Source organism: Phycomyces blakesleeanus (genome assembly GCF_001638985.1).
Source record: "Phycomyces blakesleeanus NRRL 1555(-) unplaced genomic scaffold PHYBLscaffold_15, whole genome shotgun sequence".
Classification (NCBI taxonomy): domain Eukaryota; kingdom Fungi; phylum Mucoromycota; class Mucoromycetes; order Mucorales; family Phycomycetaceae; genus Phycomyces; species Phycomyces blakesleeanus.
Window position 1 is genome coordinate 536,738 of NW_017265148.1, and position 25,266 is coordinate 562,003.

The following is a 25,266-nucleotide window of genomic DNA, read 5'->3' on the forward strand; positions in this document are numbered from 1 at the left end:
ATGTCACCTCCTGAAGAAAAGCGTAATGGCTTACTAAAAGAAGCACATTCGTTTGGTCACTTTGGAAGTCAAGCTATAGTGAATGATCTTCATTCACAAGGCTTACACTGGACTAATATATATGAAGAGGCTAAAGAGATTATTCGTTCTTGCCCTGAATGTCAGAAGCACAATATTAGCAAGAAAGGCTATCACCCATTGACTAATGTTGTAGCATTCCGACCATTTGATCATATTGCAATTGACTTATGCGGTGAATTCCCTGTATCAGAGGATGGACACACGTACATGTTAGTTCTGGTTGATGTATGCTCCAAGTACATTATCTTGAGACCACTGCCAAACAAGAACTCAACAACAATAGCTAAAGCATTGATAAAGATTTTTGGAGATTATGGTTTTCCCAAAGTAATGCAAAGTGACAATGGTCTGGAATTTAGAAACTCTTTAATGTCAAGCCTATCTAAAGAGCTTGGGATTGATCGAAGATATTCGACAGCATATCACCCACAAGGAAATGGTATTGCCGAAGCCAGTGTAAAAATTGCAGAGAATACTGTACGTAAAATGATGAGAGCGAACAGCAATGACTGATGTCACTATCTACCGATTGTTCAGCTGTGTATCAATAGACATATTCCTCAAAAAACACTAAGTGCGCCGTTTTCATTAATGTATGCTCGCAGAGTCAATGTGCCTGATGAGTATGGTGACAAAGATAAATACTCTCTTCCAAAAGCCACAGTTACAATTGATGAGCTAGAGAAGCAGATTGATCATATGAAAAATATTATATTCCCTGCCATTAACGAACGTGTGTTAAGGATTAATGAGGAATTAAAAAAGAAATATGATCACAAAAATATCCTAATCGACATCCCCAAAGGAACACACGTTATGGTCAGATTACCACATCGATCAAATAAATTGGCACCTATTTATGAAGGTCCATATACAGTGGTTCGAAAGAATAAAGGAGGATCGTATGAGTTAAAGGATGAGCAAGGTGAATTGTTACACCAAAATTATACACCCTCAGAACTCAAGATGGTCACCATCGATGAATCAACAATTGAGAATGAGCTCTACAAAGTTGAAGACATTCGAGATCATCGTGGTACTGCTGGTCAACGAGAATATTTGGTCAAATGGGCTGGCTATGGCGAACGCGCTAATACATGGCAAAAGGCTGAAGACTTTACCGATTCCACAATTGTACAAAAATATTGGAAGAAAGTTAGAGAGTTGGAACGTTTAGAGAATGAGAGAGCTGAAGACTTGATTAACAAAAGTGCATCCTCAAAAAAGAAAATAGTTCACACTTCAAGACTAAATGGTAAAAGTAACAATAACGATGAGCACAAGAAAAGAACACTTCCTACCACTTTGAGTAGAGAAGAAAGATTACACAAAAGAAGAGCAACAAAAAATTAAAATAACAAAAAATGAACACGTAATCCACAAAGCTGAGTTTACAGTGTAGATCTCCATAAAGTACAAAAATTATGTGCATGATTGACTATAATAAAATAAGCAATTGGCCAGACAATGAAATAGTAAATGAAATGTTTTATTGCCGAATCAACAAAAGGTATTGTTGAATCTGGTGGAGGATAATGTTGTGAATGAGTATTGATTACTGCTGAATCTGAGAGTAAGACTGAAGGATAAAATAATATCCTCAGCTATTCCAGTCAAACGGATCTCCCTTTATGATATTATCTAATACACAGATCATCATACACATAATTGATTATTTATTATTATCACCATGACATGGGATATACAAATACATATACATTATATATATGGCATCATTATATTTCATCTACATATTTCTTTTATTATACAAATACTTAATTGAGAGACTACAACTACAACTATCTAATATTATGAAACATTACCCGAGTATCTGGGTCGGAATACTAAAATATTACCAATAGCATAAATGCTCTTCTTTACCAAAACTCTTGGACTGATCTGACTGGAGAAGTATCATATCAATTGGTCTTTCCGGATCTTTCCAGAAGAACAATACTCCTGGAAGATGACTCATCGTGATAAAGATTACTTAAGCACACACTGAATTACAAATTAGAAAAACATATAAATATCAGTAGATAGTTCCGTGTAGAAAGACAATCGAATTTTATATTTCTTTACTTTTCTTTTGAAATAAACAACCTACACAAGTTCTCACGAATTCTTTCGTCTATATTATATTTTGCTTTATTTTCTCCCCACAACACAACCAACTCCTTGACGTCTGCTAGGTGGACTACCTTTGGTTTGAGCTGGCCATTTACCACCACCGGAATGCCATTGTATAATACAGTACTATATATCAGCACCAAAACAAGAGGCCACCTTTTACCAGAATTCTCATGTTCAAAGAAAAGAATTACTTTTCCAAAGAAGTCCTTTGCAATGGGAATGTATTGGCAACGTACATTTGTGAACAGATCGACTTGCACCTGAAGACAAACATGATGCACCTCTCTTAATGTATTTTGGGCAAATGAGAAGTCAATCACACAGCCATTAATAAAAGCTTTGCGACTAGTTATTATAGCTGGTTCAATCATTCCGCATTCAACCCCCTTTGATCTATAAAAGTCTTGAATAAGAATCAGAAGACAAGAAATGTCTTTGAAACTATCATCAATTGTTTTATATCCTAAAGGTCTCCAGAACTCAATATTGGAATCTGCACCAGCATGCTCGCCCTCACTAGTAATTGGCCAACCAGCAGACATATCTTCGTACTGTAATACAACATCTCTCCATTTGCCTCCATTGGAATCAGTCAACAATCGCCGTGTATGAGCCAGTCTAACCATTATGTTTCCAGCATTCACACCAATTGCCGAATTGCTTTTGATGGCACGAGAATACTTGCCAATAGCACGCTCCATTGATCTTGTGCTGTATGCACAAGGAGGACCAAAGGCACTGATCATAACGGGGTAATGTTGTAGAAGGTGCTGGTTGATGGTAAACACCATTATTTCTATTTTATCATTCCAATAAAGGTCTTCGAGATACATGTTCCATAATTGTAATTTTCTAGAAAAAAATTATAAGTGGCAAGAAAAAAAACACTGAATCTTATTAAACATACCTTTTTATAGAGGTTTGTTTCTCTGCTGATAACTCCCAGCTCATGAGTAAGTTGCAAGCTTGCACAAGTCCAAGCAATGCTTTCCTGGCAGTTGTATCTCTTACACGCTTGGCCACCAGTGTAGGGACAATGAAGAGGAGGAAATCGGCCCAGTCTACAGCCTTGAAGTATCTACTGTACTTGGATATGTTTCTCCAAGAGCCATGAAATGCTGTCAGAATTGTTTTTCTTGTTGCTGCCATTGCCACGCCGATTTCCTTGAGTACATTGGCAGGAAGAAACAGAGAGTGTTTAATCTCATATTTTCCATCAATAAGCCCCCAGACCTGTTTGTCTATTCCATGGCAAAGGCCATGCATCTTGTCAAGGGTAAGAAAGAGCGGGCCTGTGAATGATGCCAGTGAAGAAAAAGAAGATTGTCCTACAAGACCCTTGCTGGGCAAACTTGCTGGATCAAAGTTTTGGAAACTTTCCAAAGTGCACATAGTAGTATCTGGTAAAGATCTAAAATATTGGCCACGGTCAGGAGTTTGGCCCACAACATTACAGATTCAACAGCCACTTTTGCTCATATGACCAGTGTGATATGCCAGCTTCGCCACTTCCAGAATATCACTAGTTACAACAAGGACATGGACCTTTGCACGGATGGTGAGAGTTGGGGTTACAACAACCATTCCTTCCTCTTGGAGTACCTTGAGGTCTGCCAAGATTGGCTTCAAAAATGACCAGAAGTCAAGTGGTGCAGAAGGACCTGGAATCATTGCAATTTGTAGCATCCGGCTTTTCTCATAGCAGACCATCGGAGGAAAATTAAGAACTGTGGCATGCAGAATAGTAATCGAACCGGGAATGTTATGAGGTGCAAAGCTATCAACAGACAAAGAAATTGCAGCATCGTTTTCACCAGAGAAAAGGTGTTTGATTGATTGGTATGCATGCCCATCAAAGATGTCTGCCTTGCTGCCATCTGCCTTTTGCTCGTGATTGTGACGGTATAGCATCTCATGTCTGGTACCATTGTTGGCCAAAGAAAGGACAATTTGCCTGGCCAAAGGGATCTGAACCATGGTTTTCTTGACAATGGGTATACCGTCCTTATCAGTTTTGTTGCTTTTGTAGCGAGCTTCACCACAATGCTTGCAAGCAACCTCCTCTGCATCATTAAACATCATACATCTGTTTCGGCAGACGTCATATACTGTTTCCTCTACACTAGAGAAACGCTTCAAGAGCTCCTTGCCCAGGTATGGTGTACACACTGTACGTTATCTAGGTTGACATCCCCAGAATGCTGTTGAGATGCGCAGCAAGGTTCTCATGAGCTTGATGGGAAATGTCAAAGTCATTGATGACTTTTATGAACTCCAGGTTCTTTGCATCATTGTTGCTCGGGACAGGAGAAGGCTGGCTAAAATCGAAAATCAAGGAAGAGGTGCTACTTTCAATTTCACTCTCACAGTCGATATCACGCTTTAATAACGCAAAATCAAATTAGTACAATGCATTTGTATATGCATATATATATATATCTTACCATGGGATCATCGAGGTCAGTGCTGTTATTACCATCAGTGCTTTCATGACTAATTGTGCTTGTATTTTCTCTGTTTATTTGAAGCATTGATATTGTTAATACATAGTTTGCCTTTTTTAACTTTTATTTTTCTCAAACTTACTTAAGCATCAAGTCTGGAATCGCAGCTGAAACAGACTGGCTAGGCATCGAAAGCAAAGGAGTTGCAGACAAGTGTGCATTTCTCATATTTTCCAACTGATTTTTCAGGCACAAGGTTAAGCACTTCTCAGCCATTTTCATATTACTATAGGTTTTTTTGCAAGAACCGCATTTATGAGGGAGAGTTTTTTTAATTGACGGCATTTTTAAGTAGGTAATTGAGTAACTTTGATAAGAATAGAGAGACTTATCTTCTCAATACGCGTCTTTATACTTAATCCATTGAAGGTGACAATGATATAGATAATTTGAACTCCCTCATGGGACTCGTAAAGGTAATAACACGTGGTATGTAGTTATTGCAGCTATTATAATAAAAACAATAAACCCCATTAAACCAAAAGATATACCGAAATAAATCTGATAGTAATTAGAAAAAAAAATTTCTTCTTCTTTTTCCCTTTTTTTCACAACAAACCCATATTTCTGATTTTTCTAATACAATGAATAATACAGATTATACAATTCTTCAGATACTTCAGGGCATGCAAGAAACACTTTTTGCATTGCAAAAAGGCCAGGAAGAACTTCAGATTAGACAAGACGCACTCAAGAAAGGTCAAGAAGCACTCTGGGATAAATAAGCATTGCTTAGGCAGGAGATCACTGATGTGGTATACACACCACAATTGAGTGAAGAACAGACCCCACAACCAAACACTGGTTCCTTCTTGCTAATGAACCTGGCAAGTTAACAATCTCCAGAACTGTTACACACCAGGCACACATACACTACACACTCATACAGTGTAAACCAACCATTACACAACAGGGATTTGAATTACAGGGATTTGAATAGTAGCAGATATAAACAATATTATTTTGTCTCTTTAATAAATAAAACTCTCACAGTATCTACTTTTCCCATTATTGAGATACTAACCCATAAACAATCCCAAATACCTCAACCAATGTTTGTAAAGATATGAATGGCCAAGAAAGCCCAGAGCCAGCAATAGTACATAATGTAAGAAATAATAAAAGGAAGCAAAGTATACAGGCTAATATAAGATAATACAGAATCTCAGTGGAGCAATTCCAAGACCAGTACCAAATATCAAAGATATAACTTTGGTACATATCTACAGAATGATGAGCCACAATCTCGGGGTTGAGCTGGATAAAGGAAACAAGGCAATCCTTCACTCTTGTACAGGCTTTGTCTGCGATGAGCTGGCCACTCTTCCTTCTGTGCAAGCTCTGGGACAATATCCAAACTGGAGTACAATTTCTCAAGAGAACAAGAACTGGGCGTGCACCAGACATGCTTGTCTACTTAGAAGCAATGGTATAGACTTTACCAGATGCCACAAAAACTGGGCATCTGTTGCAAAGGTCAGCCAATTATGGAAAAACCGTAAAAAGTGACAGTAGATTGTAAGTCTGTGCCTGATAGGTATCATATAATAAAATATCAACTATCAATAGAGTCTAGTGAATAAAATTATATTTAGTCAATATAATCTATATATAATAAGCCATTTTTTGTTTTGACAACCAATAAACTATTTTGTGTTTTGACAACCAATAAACCATGTTCTGTAAAATTTATTTCTATTCCAACAACCAATAAAGTACTCATTTATAAAAATATTTGGTGAAAAATATGTTTTTAATCCAATTAAAATTATTAATAGTCCAAGCTCTATATAGATGAATACCAATCAAGTGAATATGAATTGTAAAGTGACCAATCGTTTTAGATATAAGGTTAAAATGAAAATTTTAATACCCAATAAAAGAGAATTATAAACCAAGGCTTTCGTATATAAGCACCAATAAAAAGTCAAATATAGATTACAAAAATGTGTATCGGTAACTGAATAAAACTTCACATTTGTTAATGAGCGGGGTTATACGATAATCCATAACAGGCAGAAGGTGAAAAAGTGGGTAGGCAAAAAACACTCACCTGGGCAACCTCCTGAGCAGCCCCCCAGTGAACCCTCAGTAGACCCTCTTTTTTTCCCATAGTGCAAGAGCATAATATTTAATGAAAGAAAATTGTGCCTTAATGGTACCTACATAATTAGAGGTATATAAAGATTAGTACAAAGTGATAAATGAAATATATTATCTGTTTATTAGTTACATTAACTGTTTGCTTAACATATTTGGCATACCCTCTTCTTTCTCAACTTCTTATACCATTTTCAGAAAGAAATTTCAATGTTACTGACAATGAAATATTATACTGCAAACAGTATAATAAAATATAATTCTCAACTAGACAAAAAATTGAGAATATCTTTGCTCTTCTTGTGTGCAGATGGAGATTAATATACAAGCATCTATTTTTGTTAAATACAAACAACATGATTCTTGTTATTAACACATGCTATGCTTTATACAATCTGTGCATTGATAATAGTGCCAGTATAGCAATGAATGCAGAAGAAGAAGCAGAGATATGTGTCTACCTTGAAAGTGATACAAATGGCAGAGCCGAACTTTCTGTACATTCTCTTTCAGTAGATCAGTTTTCAACAGCAAGGAGTTTCAATGCTCGTTTGAGACATTTTAAAGAGCAGAGAATAATTAAACGAAATGAAGTCATGAATAGCTTGTAAAGTTAATTGTTCTCTAAATATTAACTGAGATACTTTCAAATCCATAATATAAAATGATAAAAACAAAAACACGTTTTATTTTAATTCTCACCATTACTATTTGTTGTGGGGAGAAAATAAAGCAAAATACAATATAGACAAAAGAATTTGTGAGAACTTGTGTAGGTTGTTTATTTCAAAAGAAAAGTAAAGAATAATAAAATTCAATTCTTTTTCTACATGGAACTATCTACTGATATTTATATGTTTTTCTAATTTATAATTCAGTGTGTGCTTAAGTAATCTTTATCCCGATGAGTCATCTTCCAGGAGTATTGTTCTTCAGGAAAGATTTGGAAAGACCAATTGATATGATACTTCTCCAGTCAGATCAGTCTGAGAGTTTTGATAAAGAAAAACATTTATGCTATTAGTAATACTTTAGTATTCCGACCCAAATATTTGGGTAATGTTTCATAATATTAAATAGTTGTAGTTATAGTCTCTCAATTAAGTATTTGTAAAATAAAACAAAAATGTAGATGAAATATAATGATGTCATATATATAATATATATGTATTTGTATATCCCATGTCATGATGATAATAATAAATAATCAATTATGCGTATGATGATCTGTGTATTAGATAATATAATAAAGGCAGATCCGTTTGACTGGAATAGCTGAGGATATTATTTTATTCTTCAGTCTTACTCTCAGATTCAGCAGTAATCAATACTCATTCACAACACTATTGTTCCAAGTGTTGTTATCTTTGTCAGTTTGCTGTACAATTCCAGCCAGAATATCATTCATTCTCTTTTGTTCTAAAAGGAATATCTCATCTCTCCTTGCTTTTCTTTCTCGATCTACAGCTTTTATCTCCACTTCTCTCTCCCTTCTAGCAGCTTCTCTTGCTCTAGTCTCCACATCCTTCTCATAAGCTGCAGTATGCCTTGCCCACATCTCAAACTCTTCATCAACCCTTCTTTTCTTCTCCGCTCTTTCTTCAGTTGTATCTAAATATGACTCCATAAAGTTCTGAGTGGAGAGTCGTATTTCTTCTCTTATAGCTGTATGCAATGAAGCCATAACATCTAAGACAGAGTTCAAGCTATTATTATTCAGCTGTTGAGCATGATGGGGCAACACAGAGTGGTTTACAGAAGTAGGAATGTCAATTAGAGGCTCTTCAGATGGTGTAATCTCTTCCTCAATGACTTCTAAAGGCTGGGAAGAGCCAAGATGTTTCCTGGTTATTCTTCCACTTGGTGCAGTGCAAGTAATTGTTGGTTCTTGAAAGTTTAGTGCACTTGAATATAAAGCTAGAATACTAAAGGTTGGGTTATTTAAGATAATCTCATGCATTTCTTCAGCCAAGCCCTATGGTTGCAAATAACTTCAAGTCCAGTTTAAGTAAATACTCTGTCTGAGGTCTTCTTGTAATTCTTTTTCAATAACTTCAATTTGCAGTTGCATTTTTTACTGTCTATTGCTGACTTGAATCCATGTGGAAGTTCATCCAATTCTGGATCATTTGTAAAATCCTGAAAGAAATTAGCGCAAATATAGCCAATCTTTTGCATATGTCCTTTAGCAGATTTTATCTCATTGTATATGTCAGTATTCAAGATGACTTTCAAGAACAATCTGATAGAATCAGAGCACCAGATTCAGTCACTCGTTGACTCCAATGAGCTTTCTTTGACATTGGAATCAGATGCATCATCTTCAACTCCACCAATGCCAGTTGCTTTATTGTCTGAAATACTTTTATCAATAGTCTCAACATGGCTCTCAGTAACAGCAGCTGGATGAGAAGACCGCCCACGTTGTCTAGGCTGGGAAGGATCAACAAGAACGATTTTGAAAGAGTTGGATGATATTTAAAAAAAAGAATATGTTAGATAAACAAGAGACTGAAAATTAATAATAAAATAATACTTCTCACATACTGTACTGATAGCAATCAAAATTAAATACCATATATGATATTTGAAAATAATTTGTCTCTGCTGTTTACCAGGAACATTTTTTGTGGACTTCAAAAATTATATACTATATTTAGGCTTGAGATCCTTCAAAATTGGTTGATTATCACTTTTTGATCGATTGTTACTTCACTCTGTGAGCACATACTATATTGATATTTTTTGAAATTTGGGCCTGTGTCTGCTTATTATCACTATTTTTTAATATAGGGATAGTGATAAAATTTGAATCCGCCAATATCACTACATCACCAGAGATTTCTGGTATCATTTTGGGTGAAAATTGGCACCTAAGAAATATGATTGGCTTAGAGGCCAAAATATTGTAATTTGTTTTTGTACTCATTTTTTTTCATCTGAATAAAGGATAAAATTAAGTTCAGTACTACTTGTGGACTTTTAAAGTAAGAAAAAAAACTGTTAGGTAAGTCAGTAAGTGTTCAAGTGAGACAAAGGATTTGTTAAGAGAAGTTGAGAGTTGGTTTGAGTAACCAAAAAATGACTTCACAAAAATTATGCAAAAAAATTGATGTTGAGAAGAAGAAAACAGACGGTTCAAATAATAATTATAATAATAATAAAGAAGTTGCATCATTTTATTCATCAAAAAGAATATTATTGAAAATGAACCAGTAGGAACCGAACTTGCTCAAATTTACAATGTAAAATGGGTTGTGGAAAATGTGCAAATCTAACTTACAAACGAGATTCATGTTAGCAATATCAGAATGCTCACCTGTCATTACAGTCTTAACATAGTTATTGTTTCTGTCATTATCCATACGAGGAACAATGCTAAGAAACTTAACAACAGAGCCTGAGACAAGTTCTATACAAGGACGAGAGATTGGATCATCTCTAAAAACAAATGCGTCAAAACTGTTGTTTTGGATGGCGTCATCTTCAATATCTCCAGAGTCGTTGTTGTTCTTTAGCTCTTTCAAGCCCCCAAAGAAGGTGTAATAGAACAAGGATTCATTGTTGTCCTTAATGAACCTCTCTATTCCAGTTCCAGACTTCTTTCAGTTGCCAGAGCTATTAATCCACAACCCACTGTCAATTACATGTTGTAATGCTACCTGCTTTGCAAACTTTAGGCAAACATCTCTGGAAGTGTTTTAGCGGTTTGTATGAAACAGATGTTTGCAAATGTGCTTATTGAACTGTTTGCTCTTTTCTGGATCAAACGACCACAATTCTAATAAGCGGCCAGTTGAACAATCTCTAAAGCTTATCTCGTTTGCAGGTGTGTTCCTTCTAATTTTTGGAGCATTTGGGATCTCAGTGTCTCTGTCAGGTGTCGAGTTTGCAAGAACATAGTGCTCTTGAGTTCGTCTCTCATGGGACTCACAGAAGTAGAACAAGTCTTTCACAAAGTCTTTTGCATGTCTAAGTTTGATGTAGCATCTTCTGCAAGGAAATATGGTGGCCGGCCCAAGCAATCTGCAAAGTTCCAAATGATATGGCATGTCAGCCTCAATCCAAACAATGGGAGCAACAACCAGAACATATGCATTGTCTTCAGTGGAGAACATTTTTACACCTTTCTTGAGTTTCTTAAAGTCATCAACGATTACTGGCAGAAGAGACATACCATTTGTACCATCTTTCTTAGGGATTGTAGAAAGAAACTGGATATTTGCTATCAAATTTCGATCCTTAAAAGGCAAGGCAGCGCATCTCATTAACCAGCTTTCAAACAGAATGTACTGCTTTGAACAATTGCCAGAAGTGTCGTTTGTAAAAAGGATGATTGAAACAATCCTAACTTTGTAAAATACTGCATCGCAATCTACATTACCGGGCAAAACAGAAAGAGGCATAGGCTTCTCCATTGGATGAACTCCAAAAAGGAGAAAGTCATGAGCAGGACTCAATCTGATAAGGCTACTTGAGATACTGTAGTAGTGATCTCTTTCAACAGGAGTGGTGTCAACATGAGAGATCTGCTCTACTCTAAGATTGGTAACAGCAACCTCAACGCCATAGCATACAATCCAAATTGCTCTGACCAGATACTCTCTTGCAAAAATGTTTTTGTTTGCTATGTGGAATGATTCAACCAAAAAACAGATTCTGCAATCGTTTATCTTCAAGTAAATAATGTTTCCAAATCAGACATCTATACCATTTACAGTGTGCATAGGCTGCTGAAAGAGATGGTAAATTCTCCACTTTTCACCTTGTTCCAAACAAATCGATTGGTTTGGGGTACAATCAGGCATGGACAAGATCAACTTGGATTTCTTTGGCTTTGCCATAAGAAATCTCAAGTGGTCGGATGGAAGGTTAATATGGGTGAATGCATTCCCATTTGATCCAGGTACTGATATTCTTTGTGAAGGAAAGACAGGCATCTTGAACTTCTTTCTTGCCTGATAATTTAAAAGAGCATCCAAACAAGTTAACTTAAATGTTCTTCCTATGGAAGTTTCTTGCTGGATCTTAATGATCAAGTTCATTGCAAGCAGTATCTTCTTCAACATTTGCTGGGAGATCATGTCATTATCCCCATTTATAAAAGCAAAAAGGATCATGGTTTGAAGATCGCAAAAAGGATAACAGCTTGTAGGGTCATTTACAGTGCCAATTGTCTCAAAGACTTCTTCCGGGATCTCAGAGTTATCATCAGTCATTGATATTTCATCAGCAGCAGCAGCAGAAGAAAACATGTCAGAGAATGCGTTGAAAACTGGATTACTGTTCATTTCAATATCAAAGAAATTATTGACAATATTGTTTTCCTCATCTACAATGTTGTCTTCTTCATCCCCAATACTGAAGGAGTCATCTTCATCACTCGAGTAATCAAATGCATTAGCATCCAGAATAGTGTTATCGACTATCAATTCGGCCTGTTCAGGTTTGTCAAGTACAGTATTGGTTGTCATTTGATTACTTATATAATGAACCTTTGAATGTCTTTTCAGTAACCAAGGCTTTTTGAACTCTTTTTCGCATTTAGAGCAGATAAAAACACCTGAGTTGATGCTAAAGTTAAGTTCGCCTTGCCTTTTAGGGGGGTGAGTCTTAACAATTTTATATGTTTCTTGTCTTGTATTCTTTTGCATAATAGTAAATTGATTGTAAAAACAAAGGGGGGAAAATGACTTTGCACATTTTATAAATTCAATTATTTTTGCAAAGATCAATATTTAATGTCAGCGGACCAATTAGAATTTTTTTTACTTCTTTTCTTTTAAAAAAATATTACGTGTTTTTGTCTTCTTTTTCATTTTACTTTTCCACAAAATATTTATTATTTGCATGAGCTTCCATTTGTAAGATATTCCAGTCTGTTTATAGTATTTATAAAAGCAGAATTTTGCTTAAAGATCATAAGCTCAAAGGTATTTATGCTATCAAAGATTTTTATGTCATTGTGTTTATTAATCATACGATTCTAGTTTATAAATTAGTATTTCATCATCTCGGTAAATCAATAAAGAGATAATAACTATATGTTTTTCTTACAAAGCAACAGAATACTAACTATTTACTCCTTACTTGCAGAGATTTGGCTGCCTTTTATTGCAAATGTCTTGGTATAGTCAAAGATAAAATTCTGTTAAATATATTTAACTAAGTTTAATTACTAATTATTAGCTCTTCTGCTTTAGCTTTTCTTGAAATTCAAATTTTTATGCTTTTTGAGTTTATTGGCATTTCTGGCACTGGGTCTCTTGGATTAGCTAGACATAGTAGTTTGCACCAATCCAATTGAGTAATTTACAGGCATAAGTACAAACAGCTATACTACTAGTATTTCTAGTGGTATAGATATATTGGTGTGCTACTGCTTGTGGATTATATGGTCCAGTCTAGCTTTTTTTTAAGCCTAATTTTTTTTGAAAATAAAAAATAATTTTTTTACAACCCAAAATTATTTTAAACAAATTAAAAATTTGAATCATTCTTGAAATTGTGCAATACATTTTTTAATCAAAATCTATTGGCTGAGAGTAGTTCCCCCATCCCCCTACTTTTAAGCTCCCCAAAAAATAAATTTCCTGTTATGGGCAAAATTGGCCCCATATACAAGAATCCTTTTAAGGAATAATATTACACAAAAAAATCTGCTGTAGTGTATATCAAGCACTGAGTTTATTTTTGTAGTGTAAAAAAAATATACAATTGTTCCAACGCCAAAAGGCGGCTTTTTAAATGAAAAGGCAGTTAATAAATATTTCTAAAGGGCGGCTTTTCAATTCCCAAAAGGCGGCTTTTTTTAATTCAAGGGCGGTTTTCGATAATCCAAAGGGCGGTTTTTTTAGACCTTTTCTTTTTGTTAAACTTCGTTTTTTTTTCAAATAAATATGAAGACTACTTGCTTTTATTATGAAGACGGCCAGGGAAAATTGGTTGATGAGGAAGGAAACGATGCAATAGACTGGGTTGAGGAAGCTACTCCTTTTCACTTAAGAACTCTGACTCGTATCACAGAGTATTGTAGAAAGCAAGAGGAAGAGGGGGTTTCCTCTGAAGATTCCTTGGGAAATCTTGATGCTGATATGGAGGAAGTCATAGCTATAGTTAAGAAGCAGAAAAGACTTCATCACAAATACTCAAACGAGCAAAAGCTCACTTTTGTGTATTATAACCGAATTAAATTATTTAACACAGCTAAGTCAGGGTGCTTAGCAGGCGGCATAGCCAAGAGAACAGCACAGAAATGGGCCAAGAAACTCAAAGAGGATAAGGATTGGAACATATTTGAAAAACAAACCAATTTGGTCAATAGACTAAAACCACAATTGGATGAGAGACATAAGGTTCACCTGTTAGAATGTTACAATAATTGTCCACAAGCACAGGTGCTTGATGCAATGGAATCACTCACTCAAAAATTCTCTGATCTGACTGTGAAGAAAAGTACTGTTCACAACTTTCTTAAGAATGAGTGCAACCTTTCTTTTAAGAAGTTAACACACTTGCCGGTTGCTAGAAATAATTCAGATAAGATCCAAGCTCGTAAAAATTGGGTCATCAAGTGGACTGCTACTGATATGAATTATTTGGAAAACTGTGTATTCGTGGACGAGTCTGCATTTGATAGAAACATGAGACCTCCTAGCGAATGGTCTGTAAAAGGAACACCCGCTATTACGACCACTCCAACCACTAAAGCTGTGTCTCATACTGTATTAGGCGCCATATCAACAAAGTTTGTTGTTGCTATAGAACTCCGTAATCCTCAAGAAGAAAGCTCTAAGAGAATTAAAATTGTTCACAGTGGTAGTAAAAGAAAAGCACCTACTGAAAAAAAGAAAAAATCTGGGGGTACAGAAACTGGTCACTACGTTAGGTTTCTCAAGAAGTGCATGGATGAAATGGATTTGTATCCAGAACTAAAAGGCCATTATATTGTGATGGACAATGTGCCCATACATACTGCTGACCGGATTGATGAAATGATTACTGAAAGAGGTTACAGAAGCATCTACCTCCCTCCTTATTCCCCCGAGCTCAACCCAATAGAGAATTTCTGGTCCATTGTCAAAAATAAGGTAAAACGAAGTTCGTTTAAAGATGCTGAAGATCTAGCCACTCGTATCGCTGAAGCTTGCAATAACATCCCTCCCGAGCATTTGAATGCGTTTGCTCAACACTCTGGTAATTGCTTTGATATCTGCTTGCGCGGAGACCCTTTATAAAGCTTTTTAATAAAGATATAACTATTTGATTCTAAAACAATAAAACAAACTTTGAAGTGAAAAACCGAAATTTGAAAAATTGAAAGGCGCCTTTTGGGTTTAAAAAAACTGCCCTTGAATTAAAAAGAGCCAATTGAACAGTTCTGGGCATCGGCAAAAGGCAAAGTGAAGTGCCACAAGCTTGAAGATAATTAAAAAGGACAGAAATTATGTGCGTTCTTGTTCTTTGTACACTTTTCACCCACCCTCCTCTTAAATCAAACCCATAATCAAACCCATTTGGATCTGGATCTTCATGATCTGGATCTTCAATTTGGAAATTATAATTAAACGCCTTACAGCACTTATAATTTATTCCTATTATTGTTTTTACTTTTATTCTTTTTATATTTTCTATGAGACAACACAAGTCTTCTTTACAAACTTTAATAACTGCAGCCATGTTGACGGTACCAAAATCGAAATGCAAGCAATGTCTTAAGCCCATTCATTCCACAAGAAATAAAATAAGGCTCTGTCAAGACTGTAGGAAAATACCAATGGAGAACCCGCAAGCCTTCAGTTTTGAAGAAGGTTCTGAGCAAGCTTTAGGCACGCAAGGTCAAACTGTTAGTCAAAGAAAAAGATCACATCATTTTGTACATTCTGTGGACTGTCAACCATTCAGCTTGGAGGTATTTGATTGCAATAAACGTACAAAGCTTTCAACAACGTTTGCTTTGATGACAAACGATTCTGCCCTTAGTCTTACTTCTTTGATTGATTTCCAAAATAATATCACGTCTGGTATTTTTGACGGAAGGGTTTCTTTCTCATCAAATGATACAATCGAACCAGTGTTAAAAGACAGTGCTTGTATCTCTGCCAAGCTCGAAATGACTGTACGCACCTCTACTGTTCCAAAACTCTTGCAGGAGCTAGGGCCATATCAAGAAATTGATGCGATGGTACTAGACTTACTAAACTACGATTTCCGGCTCAGATCTGAATTGATTGAATTAATACCACCATTATTCTGCAGTGCATTGCTTCACGATAGCATCACTTTACTTATTATTACGTGCGAAGTGTACAGCCATCACTCTTCAGTTGATATACACTCCGAGTCAACTGAATCCTCTGTTCCCAGCGAATCCTCCAGATACAAGAATCACATGTCCTGTACTACATATGAAAAATCGGATGGTGGTGCTATGAAACTGAAGCTTATCATTGGAACAAAGACCGTCAACCTTTTGATTACTTGCTCTGCTGAAATATCAACTGAACCTAAAATCAACATTGGACCTGGTGTAGAGTTTGGTCATGGTTCAATCACGGACTCAAATTGCAAAATCTACTTGATGAAATCAAAAGTTGAAGAATTTTTAAAAATGTTTGAGACCTTCAAATTAAATCCTTTACACGTCAATATATCAAATTTGAGACAAATTACATCGAGTTTCAGCAAATGCTCATCTTATTTACTATGGAGATCTACATTGCAAGAATTTGACAGTAGTATCTACTTGCTGGCAACAGTGTTCACTCTTTGTGACTTACCAAACAAAGATGGATATGGCGTTGAAGCAACATCTGGTGCTAAACTTGGTTCTCAAATATTACAAATACTTGCAAAAGCGATATTAGTCAACAAAGGTGTCATCCAGCCCAGTGATTTCTATAACGTTTTATTGGAGTATGAGAGTATAATGAAACAAAAATGCGATGTAAAAGAGTGGTTCTCGATCATTAAAGTATTGGATGGAATAACTGCAAGTCTAATTTCTAGTGAATTGAGCGTACCCTCCTTCTGCAACAACAATGGTGGATCAGTCAGTGAAGTCGCCAATAAATTAAGCAGCTCAATTTCCACAGCAAATAATATGATTGCAAAAAATGTCAAGAAGAAGTTATTACAATTATACCAGTAGTCATTAAATGCATATTATATTAGTTAATAAAAAAAATAACGAGATTACTTTATTCCAGCCGTTATAACTTCCATTGAGCCTTTGACTGAAGGATAAACCACAATGCTTCATTTACCCCCATTAGTAAAATAGCATCAATTTATCCATTTTCAATACGTACAACCCAATCATTTATACAATCGTCCACGTCATATGTTGATGCTTCTTGTCTCCACTGCACATTAGAATAAAAGGAAGAGTTCAATTACCCCAACGCTAAAATATTATTTCCTTTGTCAACAACCAAACATATGTTTTCTTTTCACCATCATATCTCAGGGCCAACCTTTAATTGCAACCATTTATTAGCTCGCGAGCTCCAAATATTTGTAGTGTAAGACATTTAGTTTTTTACAATCGCAGTATAAGAAATAAGAATATCACGCTGAAGAAAAAAGCACTGTTTAAAAAGCACTAATTTCAAACAATAATGACCAGTCTTGAATAAAACAAGTGCCGGAGTACTAATTCACACACTCATGGCTACACTTGAATGAAATCAGTACTTGAGTACTGATTTCACACAGTCACAGCTGCGCTCAAATGAAATCAGTACTTGAGTACCGATTTCACACATTCATGGCTGCGCTCAAATGAAATCAGTACTTGAGTACCGATTTCACACATTCATGGCTGCGCTCAAATGAAATCAGTACTTGAGTACCGATTTCACACATTCACAGCTGCGCTCAAATGAAATCAGTACTTGAGTACCGATTTCACACATTCACAGCTACGCTTGAATAAAATACCATTGTTGATGAAACGAAGGCCGAAAATGTGATACATACCCACCCTTGGTATAAACTATGGTAGTTAATTAAGCAAATCCCACCCCTCAAAAAAAAATGAAAAAATGAAAATTATCTAGCTGCTTAGAAAGATATGAGGAGGAAAAGGGAAAAAATTTATTATTCATATATATTCTTAAAATAAAGCATGGCTCGGAGAGCATGTATCACATTTTCGGCCTTCGTTTCATCAACAATGGTATTTTATTCAAGCGTAGCTGTGAATGTGTGAAATCGGTACTCAAGTACTGATTTCATTTGAGCGCAGCTGTGACTGTGTGAAATCAGTACTCAAGTACTGATTTCATTCAAGTGTAGCCATGAGTGTGTGAATTAGTACTCCGGCACTTGTTTTATTCAAGACTGGTCATTATTGTTTGAAATTAGTGCTTTTTAAACAGTGCTTTTTTCTTCAGCGTGATATTCTTATTTCTTATACTGCGATTGTAAAAAACTAAATGTCTTACACTACAAATATTTGGAGCTCGCGAGCTAATAAATGGTTGCAATTAAAGGTTGGCCCTGAGATATGATGGTGAAAAGAAAACATATGTTTGGTTGTTGACAAAGGAAATAATATTTTAGCGTTGGGGTAATTGAACTCTTCCTTTTATTCTAATGTGCAGTGGAGACAAGAAGCATCAACATATGACGTGGACGATTGTATAAATGATTGGGTTGTACGTATTGAAAATGGATAAATTGATGCTATTTTACTAATGGGGGTAAATGAAGCATTGTGGTTTATCCTTCAGTCAAAGGCTCAATGGAAGTTATAACGGCTGGAATAAAGTAATCTCGTTATTTTTTTTATTAACTAATATAATATGCATTTAATGACTACTGGTATAATTGTAATAACTTCTTCTTGACATTTTTTGCAATCATATTATTTGCTGTGGAAATTGAGCTGCTTAATTTATTGGCGACTTCACTGACTGATCCACCATTGTTGTTGCAGAAGGAGGGTACGCTCAATTCACTAGAAATTAGACTTGCAGTTATTCCATCCAATACTTTAATGATCGAGAACCACTCTTTTACATCGCATTTTTGTTTCATTATACTCTCATACTCCAATAAAACGTTATAGAAATCACTGGGCTGGATGACACCTTTGTTGACTAATATCGCTTTTGCAAGTATTTGTAATATTTGAGAACCAAGTTTAGCACCAGATGTTGCTTCAACGCCATATCCATCTTTGTTTGGTAAGTCACAAAGAGTGAACACTGTTGCCAGCAAGTAGATACTACTGTCAAATTCTTGCAATGTAGATCTCCATAGTAAATAAGATGAGCATTTGCTGAAACTCGATGTAATTTGTCTCAAATTTGATATATTGACGTGTAAAGGATTTAATTTGAAGGTCTCAAACATTTTTAAAAATTCTTCAACTTTTGATTTCATCAAGTAGATTTTGCAATTTGAGTCCGTGATTGAACCATGACCAAACTCTACACCAGGTCCAATGTTGATTTTAGGTTCAGTTGATATTTCAGCAGAGCAAGTAATCAAAAGGTTGACGGTCTTTGTTCCAATGATAAGCTTCAGTTTCATAGCACCACCATCCGATTTTTCATATGTAGTACAGGACATGTGATTCTTGTATCTGGAGGATTCGCTGGGAACAGAGGATTCAGTTGACTCGGAGTGTATATCAACTGAAGAGTGATGGCTGTACACTTCGCACGTAATAATAAGTAAAGTGATGCTATCGTGAAGCAATGCACTGCAGAATAATGGTGGTATTAATTCAATCAATTCAGATCTGAGCCGGAAATCGTAGTTTAGTAAGTCTAGTACCATCGCATCAATTTCTTGATATGGCCCTAGCTCCTGCAAGAGTTTTGGAACAGTAGAGGTGCGTACAGTCATTTCGAGCTTGGCAGAGATACAAGCACTGTCTTTTAACACTGGTTCGATTGTATCATTTGATGAGAAAGAAACCCTTCCGTCAAAAATACCAGACGTGATATTATTTTGGAAATCAATCAAAGAAGTAAGACTAAGGGCAGAATCGTTTGTCATCAAAGCAAACGTTGTTGAAAGCTTTGTACGTTTATTGCAATCAAATACCTCCAAGCTGAATGGTTGACAGTCCACAGAATGTACAAAATGATGTGATCTTTTTCTTTGACTAACAGTTTGACCTTGCGTGCCTAAAGCTTGCTCAGAACCTTCTTCAAAACTGAAGGCTTGCGGGTTCTCCATTGGTATTTTCCTACAGTCTTGACAGAGCCTTATTTTATTTCTTGTGGAATGAATGGGCTTAAGACATTGCTTGCATTTCGATTTTGGTACCGTCAACATGGCTGCAGTTATTAAAGTTTGTAAAGAAGACTTGTGTTGTCTCATAGAAAATATAAAAAGAATAAAAGTAAAAACAATAATAGGAATAAATTATAAGTGCTGTAAGGCGTTTAATTATAATTTCCAAATTGAAGATCCAGATCATGAAGATCCAGATCCAAATGGGTTTGATTATGGGTTTGATTTAAGAGGAGGGTGGGTGAAAAGTGTACAAAGAACAAGAACGCACATAATTTCTGTCCTTTTTAATTATCTTCAAGCTTGTGGCACTTCACTTTGCCTTTTGCCGATGCCCAGAACTGTTCAATTGGCTCTTTTTAATTCAAGGGCAGTTTTTTTAAACCCAAAAGGCGCCTTTCAATTTTTCAAATTTCGGTTTTTCACTTCAAAGTTTGTTTTATTGTTTTAGAATCAAATAGTTATATCTTTATTAAAAAGCTTTATAAAGGGTCTCCGCGCAAGCAGATATCAAAGCAATTACCAGAGTGTTGAGCAAACGCATTCAAATGCTCGGGAGGGATGTTATTGCAAGCTTCAGCGATACGAGTGGCTAGATCTTCAGCATCTTTAAACGAACTTCGTTTTACCTTATTTTTGACAATGGACCAGAAATTCTCTATTGGGTTGAGCTCGGGGGAATAAGGAGGGAGGTAGATGCTTCTGTAACCTCTTTCAGTAATCATTTCATCAATCCGGTCAGCAGTATGTATGGGCACATTGTCCATCACAATATAATGGCCTTTTAGTTCTGGATACAAATCCATTTCATCCATGCACTTCTTGAGAAACCTAACGTAGTGACCAGTTTCTGTACCCCCAGATTTTTTCTTTTTTTCAGTAGGTGCTTTTCTTTTACTACCACTGTGAACAATTTTAATTCTCTTAGAGCTTTCTTCTTGAGGATTACGGAGTTCTATAGCAACAACAAACTTTGTTGATATGGCGCCTAATACAGTATGAGACACAGCTTTAGTGGTTGGAGTGGTCGTAATAGCGGGTGTTCCTTTTACAGACCATTCGCTAGGAGGTCTCATGTTTCTATCAAATGCAGACTCGTCCACGAATACACAGTTTTCCAAATAATTCATATCAGTAGCAGTCCACTTGATGACCCAATTTTTACGAGCTTGGATCTTATCTGAATTATTTCTAGCAACCGGCAAGTGTGTTAACTTCTTAAAAGAAAGGTTGCACTCATTCTTAAGAAAGTTGTGAACAGTACTTTTCTTCACAGTCAGATCAGAGAATTTTTGAGTGAGTGATTCCATTGCATCAAGCACCTGTGCTTGTGGACAATTATTGTAACATTCTAACAGGTGAACCTTATGTCTCTCATCCAATTGTGGTTTTAGTCTATTGACCAAATTGGTTTGTTTTTCAAATATGTTCCAATCCTTATCCTCTTTGAGTTTCTTGGCCCATTTCTGTGCTGTTCTCTTGGCTATGCCGCCTGCTAAGCACCCTGACTTAGCTGTGTTAAATAATTTAATTCGGTTATAATACACAAAAGTGAGCTTTTGCTCGTTTGAGTATTTGTGATGAAGTCTTTTCTGCTTCTTAACTATAGCTATGACTTCCTCCATATCAGCATCAAGATTTCCCAAGGAATCTTCAGAGGAAACCCCCTCTTCCTCTTGCTTTCTACAATACTCTGTGATACGAGTCAGAGTTCTTAAGTGAAAAGGAGTAGCTTCCTCAACCCAGTCTATTGCATCGTTTCCTTCCTCATCAACCAATTTTCCCTGGCCGTCTTCATAATAAAAGCAAGTAGTCTTCATATTTATTTGAAAAAAAAACGAAGTTTAACAAAAAGAAAAGGTCTAAAAAAACCGCCCTTTGGATTATCGAAAACCGCCCTTGAATTAAAAAAAGCCGCCTTTTGGGAATTGAAAAGCCGCCCTTTAGAAATATTTATTAACTGCCTTTTCATTTAAAAAGCCGCCTTTTGGCGTTGGAACGACTGTAGTATAGTCAAAGCTCAATATAGTAATATGGATGGTGAACAGAAATTTTATAACTATCACTATATTGAGCATGTTTTTTTCTTACTCCATGCATTACTTAATGATATTTCTAATGCTGCTGTGAGTGACTACTGTTTTCTAATAGGATTCATAGTATTTTGTCTAAGAAAGTGAGTTTGCTTTAAAGTGCTAAATAAAATATATACTACATTTATTTTTTATAGTATACAAATAAACTCAGAGCTCAATATAGTGATACTAGTGGATTCAAATTTTATCACTATCACTATAGCAAAAAATAGTGATAATAAGCAGGCACAGGCCCAAATTTTCCAGACAATTATCACTATATTGAGCTTTGACTGTATATATTTTATTTAGAATTTTAAAGCAAGCCCAGTTTCTTAGACAAAATACTATGAATTCTACGCCACCAGAGAAATTTCTTATATAATCATAAACCCAAAAGAGTTTAGTGAATCAGAGTTAATTTTATTTCCTTTTATGAATTTAATAATTTTTGCAATAAATACTGGTTGAAAAAATATCACAGATTTAAAAACACGTTTTTGCAAATATTAAAAATAGTTCAAAAAATAGGTTTTTAATTTTGGTTTATTTTGGATTGCAAAAAAATAAAAAAATAAAATACTAGACTGGGCCATGTAATCCGCAGCAGTAGCATACTAGCAAACTGATACTACTGGTTAAAACAATAGTATGGCTGCTAGCATCAATGCCTGTGGATTATGTGGTCAATATATAGTAAGCTAATATATCTAGCTACTCCAAGAGAAAACCAGTGTCATGGATGACATAAAAACCAAAGAGCTTGAAGACTTGAGTGTCAATAAACTTGAAGACATGCATGCCAAGAGACTCTAAGAGAAGAAAAGCAATTAGTAATCATATTTAAAATACTTTTGTCTAAAGATGCTTACGTTTGAGATTCTGCCAAGTCATTTATGATTATAAATAGCTGAATACCTACAAGTAAGAAGAGGAAACATTTAGTATTCTATTGTTTTATAGGCAGAGTATATAGTTATTGCTTCATTACTCATTTAGCCACATAATAAAAAAAACTAATGTATAAACTGGATTGGTATGATTAATAAACATATTGACATATAAAACTAATTTAATAGCACAAATACCTTTGAAGTGGGAGTATGTAGAGATGATGTTGTTTTCATAGAGGCTAAAAACATATTAGAATACCTTATAAATAAAAACATGTAAAAACAACCTGTTGTGATAGTTGAAGTTGAAGAAGTTTTTAAGAGGAAGAATTGAAGATTTAAGATTAGGAACGAAGATTCGTGAGAACTTGTGTAGGTTTTGTTTATTGAGAAAAGATTTTGTATCAAAGTTTGACCAGGTTCCTATACTGAACTACTACTGCTATTTATATTATTTTGGATCAGGAAAATTATATGACTGGGGTCAGGTAATCGATCCTATCTGAGCCTTAATCAGAGCAACGTGATCTTGGGATAATTAATGTATGATTAATTATATAAATGTGTATAGTCCCAATGAAGTATTAACATCGAAAGTAAATGTGTTTATGAGTTATAATTATGCTTATAATAATCCACTGATGTATCCCATATTATGGTGATATCATCATATGAAATATAATCACTATCATGCATGCTAAACCTGTGTGTTAAATAATAAAGTAATCGGTAGACACCTTTGACTGGAATAGCTGAGGCCTTATATTATTTCCTTCAGACTTATTCTCAAATACAGCAGTAGTCAATACTCATTTACAACAGCATGGATGAACATGATTTTACAGTATGACTTTAAGATCATTCATTTGCCTGGTGTTTCAAATGTGCTTCCTGAGGTGTTGTCACGTTTGTCTGAAGAGACTGAAACATTATTAAATGAACTGAGTGGGGATAGTATGGTTAGATCCATCATGAGAAATAGTGCTGTCACTATGGAACCATTACCAGACATCTTGAGTGGTGAATACTTTACTTCTCTCACAGAAAATGAAAGGAATAAGTTATTAGTTGAAGAACATTTGAAAGGTCATTTTGGTGTAGAAGCTATACTACATGCCTTAAAGAGAAAAGGTATCTATTGGACCAGCTTGAATAGTCAAGCAAATGATCTTATACAATCGTGTATACAGTGTCAATGTCATAATATCACAAGAAAGGGTTATAATCCTTTAAGACCTGTGACTGCAACACTTCCTGGTGATAGTTGGGGAATAGATCTGGCTGGGTCATTTACAACGTCGACTAGAGGAAATGAATACTTGTTAGTGATGATAGACATTTCAAGCAAATTTTATGTATTGCATGCCATACCTGATAAAAGAGCAGCTACAATTATGTTACAAGTACTAGACGTCATTAGTACATGGGGTCCAATGTGAAAGTTGCAGAGTGATTGTGGACGGGAGTTTGTGAAGTCACTGATGACGTATATAAAAAAGAATGCTGGTTTGGAACATGCGTTAATTTTGCAGTACCATCCTAGAGCTAATGGTGCAAGTGAAAGAGCTGTCCAGTCGGCAGTGAACACCATTAAAAAACAAATAGTTGATAATGTTGCTGATTGGGATCAGAAGGTACCATCTGCACAGTTGTTTTTGAATAGCAAGTATAATGCTAGGACTAAGAGTATGCCATTCTTGTTAATTTTTGGAAGGAATCCAAATGACTTTGTCAATTTTAGTAAAGAAAAGAATAGTGCAACTGCTGAACAAATTCCAAAAGAGTTACAAGAAAAAATTAAAAGAATGACTGAGATAGTCTACCCTGCCATGTTTGAACACGTAAAGCATGTCACAGAAAAGCAAAAGGAACGCTTTGATGGAAGTCACAAAATGATAGATCTGGTTCCAGAAACCATGGTAATGATTTTGGTGACAGAAAAATAGAATAAATTAGATCCGAAGTATAAGGGATTCTACACTGTTGTTAGAAAGACTGCTGCCAATACTTACATATTGAAAAATGAAAAGGGATTTTTAGAACTCAGGAATTATCCTCCTTCTTTATTGAGAAATGTTTCTGATAAGGTATTAGAGCAAAAAAATGACTTTTTTGAAGTCGAAGCAATTATTGGTCACATGAAAGATGACAAGAACAATTATTTGTATAGATGCAAATGGTTGGATTATAATGAGTCTCACGATACCTGGGAGCCAGAGGATCATTTTA

General features: G+C 35.4%; 8 protein-coding genes across 8 annotated transcripts; 4 read left to right on the plus strand and 4 right to left on the minus strand.

Annotated features, from left to right (window-relative positions):
- Nucleotides 1–2,000: 2,000 nt before the first annotated feature.
- On the minus strand, nucleotides 2,001–5,003 carry PHYBLDRAFT_70060 (hypothetical protein; the record flags this gene model as incomplete). Its single annotated transcript, XM_018442208.1, has 8 exons — nucleotides 2,001–2,082; nucleotides 2,164–3,066; nucleotides 3,122–3,614; nucleotides 3,699–3,875; nucleotides 3,969–4,300; nucleotides 4,404–4,594; nucleotides 4,659–4,728; nucleotides 4,801–5,003. The coding sequence occupies 8 exons, from the start codon at nucleotides 5,001–5,003 to the stop codon at nucleotides 2,001–2,003; spliced, it is 2,451 nt and encodes an 816-aa protein (XP_018289648.1).
- A 299-nt stretch (nucleotides 5,004–5,302) lies between these two features.
- Nucleotides 5,303–6,227, plus strand: PHYBLDRAFT_70059 (hypothetical protein; the record flags this gene model as incomplete). Its single annotated transcript, XM_018442207.1, has 3 exons — nucleotides 5,303–5,417; nucleotides 5,783–5,826; nucleotides 5,880–6,227. 3 exons carry the CDS (start codon nucleotides 5,303–5,305, stop codon nucleotides 6,225–6,227), a joined length of 507 nt encoding a protein of 168 aa, XP_018289649.1.
- Nucleotides 6,228–7,174: 947 nt separating this feature from the next.
- Nucleotides 7,175–7,778, plus strand: PHYBLDRAFT_170270 (hypothetical protein; the record flags this gene model as incomplete). The annotated part of the gene is made up of 2 exons (XM_018436302.1): nucleotides 7,175–7,425; nucleotides 7,697–7,778. 2 exons carry the CDS (start codon nucleotides 7,175–7,177, stop codon nucleotides 7,776–7,778), a joined length of 333 nt encoding a protein of 110 aa, XP_018289650.1.
- A 364-nt stretch (nucleotides 7,779–8,142) lies between these two features.
- PHYBLDRAFT_147356 (hypothetical protein) lies at nucleotides 8,143–12,292 on the minus strand (the record flags this gene model as incomplete). Its single annotated transcript, XM_018431848.1, has 7 exons — nucleotides 8,143–8,722; nucleotides 8,911–9,001; nucleotides 9,092–9,251; nucleotides 10,061–10,420; nucleotides 10,481–10,508; nucleotides 10,566–11,445; nucleotides 11,530–12,292. The coding sequence occupies 7 exons, from the start codon at nucleotides 12,290–12,292 to the stop codon at nucleotides 8,143–8,145; spliced, it is 2,862 nt and encodes a 953-aa protein (XP_018289651.1).
- Nucleotides 12,293–13,717: 1,425 nt separating this feature from the next.
- On the plus strand, nucleotides 13,718–15,055 carry PHYBLDRAFT_170273 (hypothetical protein; the record flags this gene model as incomplete). Its single annotated transcript, XM_018436303.1, has 2 exons — nucleotides 13,718–14,681; nucleotides 14,946–15,055. 2 exons carry the CDS (start codon nucleotides 13,718–13,720, stop codon nucleotides 15,053–15,055), a joined length of 1,074 nt encoding a protein of 357 aa, XP_018289652.1.
- A 539-nt stretch (nucleotides 15,056–15,594) lies between these two features.
- Nucleotides 15,595–16,968, plus strand: PHYBLDRAFT_147358 (hypothetical protein; the record flags this gene model as incomplete). Its single annotated transcript, XM_018431849.1, has 1 exon — nucleotides 15,595–16,968. One exon carries the CDS (start codon nucleotides 15,595–15,597, stop codon nucleotides 16,966–16,968), a length of 1,374 nt encoding a protein of 457 aa, XP_018289653.1.
- Nucleotides 16,969–18,638: 1,670 nt separating this feature from the next.
- Nucleotides 18,639–20,012, minus strand: PHYBLDRAFT_147359 (hypothetical protein; the record flags this gene model as incomplete). Its single annotated transcript, XM_018431850.1, has 1 exon — nucleotides 18,639–20,012. The coding sequence occupies one exon, from the start codon at nucleotides 20,010–20,012 to the stop codon at nucleotides 18,639–18,641; it is 1,374 nt and encodes a 457-aa protein (XP_018289654.1).
- A 539-nt stretch (nucleotides 20,013–20,551) lies between these two features.
- PHYBLDRAFT_170276 (hypothetical protein) lies at nucleotides 20,552–21,889 on the minus strand (the record flags this gene model as incomplete). Its single annotated transcript, XM_018436304.1, has 2 exons — nucleotides 20,552–20,661; nucleotides 20,926–21,889. The coding sequence occupies 2 exons, from the start codon at nucleotides 21,887–21,889 to the stop codon at nucleotides 20,552–20,554; spliced, it is 1,074 nt and encodes a 357-aa protein (XP_018289655.1).
- Nucleotides 21,890–25,266: the final 3,377 nt, after the last annotated feature.